General features: G+C 32.1%; 1 protein-coding gene across 2 annotated transcripts in view; it reads left to right on the top strand.

Annotated features, from left to right (window-relative positions):
• Nucleotides 1–531: 531 nt before the first annotated feature.
• Nucleotides 532–3204, top strand: part of LOC108691161 (polypeptide N-acetylgalactosaminyltransferase 2) — a 207275-nt gene continuing 204602 nt past the window's right edge. For both annotated transcript variants that reach the window (XM_018198818.1, XM_018198817.1), the window contains exon 1: nucleotides 532–805. In XM_018198818.1, coding sequence (XP_018054307.1) covers nucleotides 716–805 — 90 coding nt within the window. In that variant the 5' untranslated portion in view covers nucleotides 532–715. The remainder of the gene's footprint in view (nucleotides 806–3204) is intronic.

Here is a 3204-nt window from a genome sequence, read left to right as displayed (position 1 = left end):
CCATTATTCGTATTATTTACATATCAGTCAATTTTCATTAGAAAAAGATCAAAGTTAGTATTTGTTAACAAATTATTGTTTTATTTAAAAGCCTAATTATTTATATAAAATTATTTATATAAAAAAATATCAATATGTTATTCGAGTGAAATGAAAATCAAATTTCATTTTTTCTTTTAATTTATTCGATTGTCATTTATATATCAGTCAATTTTTATTAAAAAAGAAATCAAAGTTGGTATCTTATTAATAAATTATTTTTTATTTAGAAGTCAATTGTTTTCTATATTAAAAAAATATTAAAATTCGATTTGAGTAGAATAAGATTAAAAATTAAATTTGATTTTTTTCTTCTAATTTATACGATTATTAATTCCTCCGAAATTTGGCGCCTTTTGCATGGGCGTAACCGAGTTCAATACATCGCCAACAGATGGCGATGGTCGAGCAACCTACCGTTGAGCGTAATAGTTGCCGTATTCGGACAGTCTCGGTGTCTCTCAGCGTCTCGGCAGTATGGCTTCGGCTGCCGGTACGTGTGGATTAGTGGTGTTCCATGATATCGCACCGCGCTCTCGGTCGCGGGTGTGCGTGTTCTGTTTCGTGAGAGAAAGAAGGACGAGGTTTGCGGTTTGCGGCTAGAAGACGCATCATCGGGCATCGACCGGGCGGACCGGAAACGTGTGACGCGAAATAAGTACGAACTAGAACAGTCATGCGGCGGAATGTCAAGATCGCGTTGCTCCTGTCATGCGCGTGGATGTTCGCCTTTGTTTACTATTACCACACATCCAGGGACACCAAGGTAAAGTATCATTCACTATCAGCTGATCGTTGTGACGAGAAATTTTGGATCGGCGCGAGCGTGATGATCGAATTATTGGTTGTCGACGTAACGTTCGCAACGGTCGAATTCTGCTTTCCGCACGCTACTTCAGAGTGCTTGCTAGTACTTTCGTATTTTGCGTGTTAAAGTTTCTATAGCTTTTGTGTTATTGATGTTATTTAATGTGCGTACAATAGAGAAAAGCAGTTAGTTTTTTAAATATCGCAATTAAAATGTGAAATTTTGATAGTATAATACAGTAAATTGGTTTCCCAAAAATACCACGAGTCACGTAATGAAAGATAAGTTTGAATTTTTAAACAGCGCGTAGAGTATCTACCGTTCAAACGTTTCATTTCAAATTTTTCTTCAAATCTTCAAATATATGCATGGATGATTCAAATATATTTTATGGATAAATTTTGGCATTTAATTTTGTATAACTAATTTGTGAAAAGATGAGAAGAAAGAGAAAAATGCTTATTTGTGAAATAAAACAAAATTAATTGCTAAAATGTTACAGCATTAAAAAATATACGTATATTTTCATTAAATATTTCATTGCGGTTTGCGTGTAATTTTTAAAAGGATTTTGTATTTACGCTTCTGGGATTTTCATCTCCAGACTTTTAACATGTGCAGTTTAAACATATCATGCGCCGAGCGAGCACGGTTGCGTAAACTTTGTTGCAGTTTTTATCGTACTTTCAAGAATAAAAATGATTTCTGTAATATTTATTCAGATGTATTCTGCTTTTAATTCAAAACAACATATGGAAAAAAAGAAATTAATTATATATTATTGCAATATCTCTTTCTCGGAAAATAATAGATTGTTAATTATGTGCTGTTATGTCGCATATTAATTGTGAATGAGTTTCAATTGAGTTTCTCTTTCTAGAAAAGACTAGACAAGATTTTTCTAATGTTCTACGTGTGTTCTTATTTATATGAAAATAAGCTTCGTTCTACTTTAAATTCCAAGTGACGTATGTCGGCCTCATGCTCGTATTACGGTATCACCTTCCACGCGTTCCGCACACAATATCACAGAATGCGCAGCATAGAGGAAAAAATTAATTATCTCCGTCCTTCGATGTTCAGTGCTTTTATTTGTCAATAATCAAATTACATTACAAACCCGTGAACTGTAATTCAATTTGAGTTTTCTGTCCTTTCAAGTCTGTTCATTATATTATTGAATACTGCGTTTAAAAGTGCGTTGATAAGATACTCTCAAACTTACCTTAAAAAAACTTACCTTAAAATACAGTTTGACAGTCCGAGATATGATATTTATAATTAATTCTTGTTTTAAGATAATAATCGTAAGTAAGTAATGTTTTCTCTGATTTGTTTGTGACATCTTAAGACAATCTTAGTATAAGACAGTCTTACACTGTAAAAATAAAATGTTAATTTCAACTTAAAGACGTACAATGAATTTTCTGAGACATGTAACAACTAATATTTTTCTTTATAAAATGTTAATATTAATTTTAACATTTTTGCATTTCTCAGAAAATTCATTATATGTCTTCAAGTTAAAATTAATATTTTATTTTTAACAACGCATGTATAAGAATCGACTATAAATATCAACCTTATAATCATATTTTGATGAAAGATTAATTGAGAATAAGCTCAGATTGTTGTGCAATACGATTACCTTTGTGAAATCTGAAATATTGTACGATTGTAGAATATTTTCAGATTTTAACGCACCCGATAGGATAATTTATTAAATTTCACGTTATATATATTAAATGTTTGTCTTTCTTTCGTGATGTAAAATTAAATTATCAATAAACACGAATGGATGAGCTATAAGACAAACTGTAAGAATTTCAATTAAATCGCAATTGCAAATGCGAGATATTTGATGTATTGATAAATTTATAATATGCATAATATTAATAATATGCTGAATAAGGTACAAATAGAATTGAACAAAGGGATTGTAGAATCAAAACAAAAGGTTTAATAACCGAATTAATAATCTTTGAAGTTTGTTGCATAGAACCATTATTCAATAAATGCATGGTCGCAATTCTGGTACCTTAGTATCTGATGTGGTCAAGCGATGCATTCACATGTTACATCGAATTGGAGAAGCGAATGAAGCTCGCGGTAAATGTAACGTTAAACATAATAAATGCTTAATGTGATGTGAATAATGACGGAGTGCGGTGGCCTCTGCCACGATATCCGTTTCGATTGGCTACTCTCGCGTGATCGCGTGCAACACGAGCAGTTATACACGTTTGTATTCCACCGTAAAAATGCGGACACTTCATCAACAAACTCGGACTATCGCGGATTTTCTGTCGCTATCAACTCGTTGAACTTCGGCAAAATGTTCGATATATTTTATGTAT

Source organism: Atta colombica, unplaced genomic scaffold (genome assembly GCF_001594045.1).
Source record: "Atta colombica isolate Treedump-2 unplaced genomic scaffold, Acol1.0 scaffold41, whole genome shotgun sequence".
Taxonomy (NCBI): domain Eukaryota; kingdom Metazoa; phylum Arthropoda; class Insecta; order Hymenoptera; family Formicidae; genus Atta; species Atta colombica.
This window is presented reverse-complemented; position numbering and strand designations above follow the sequence as displayed.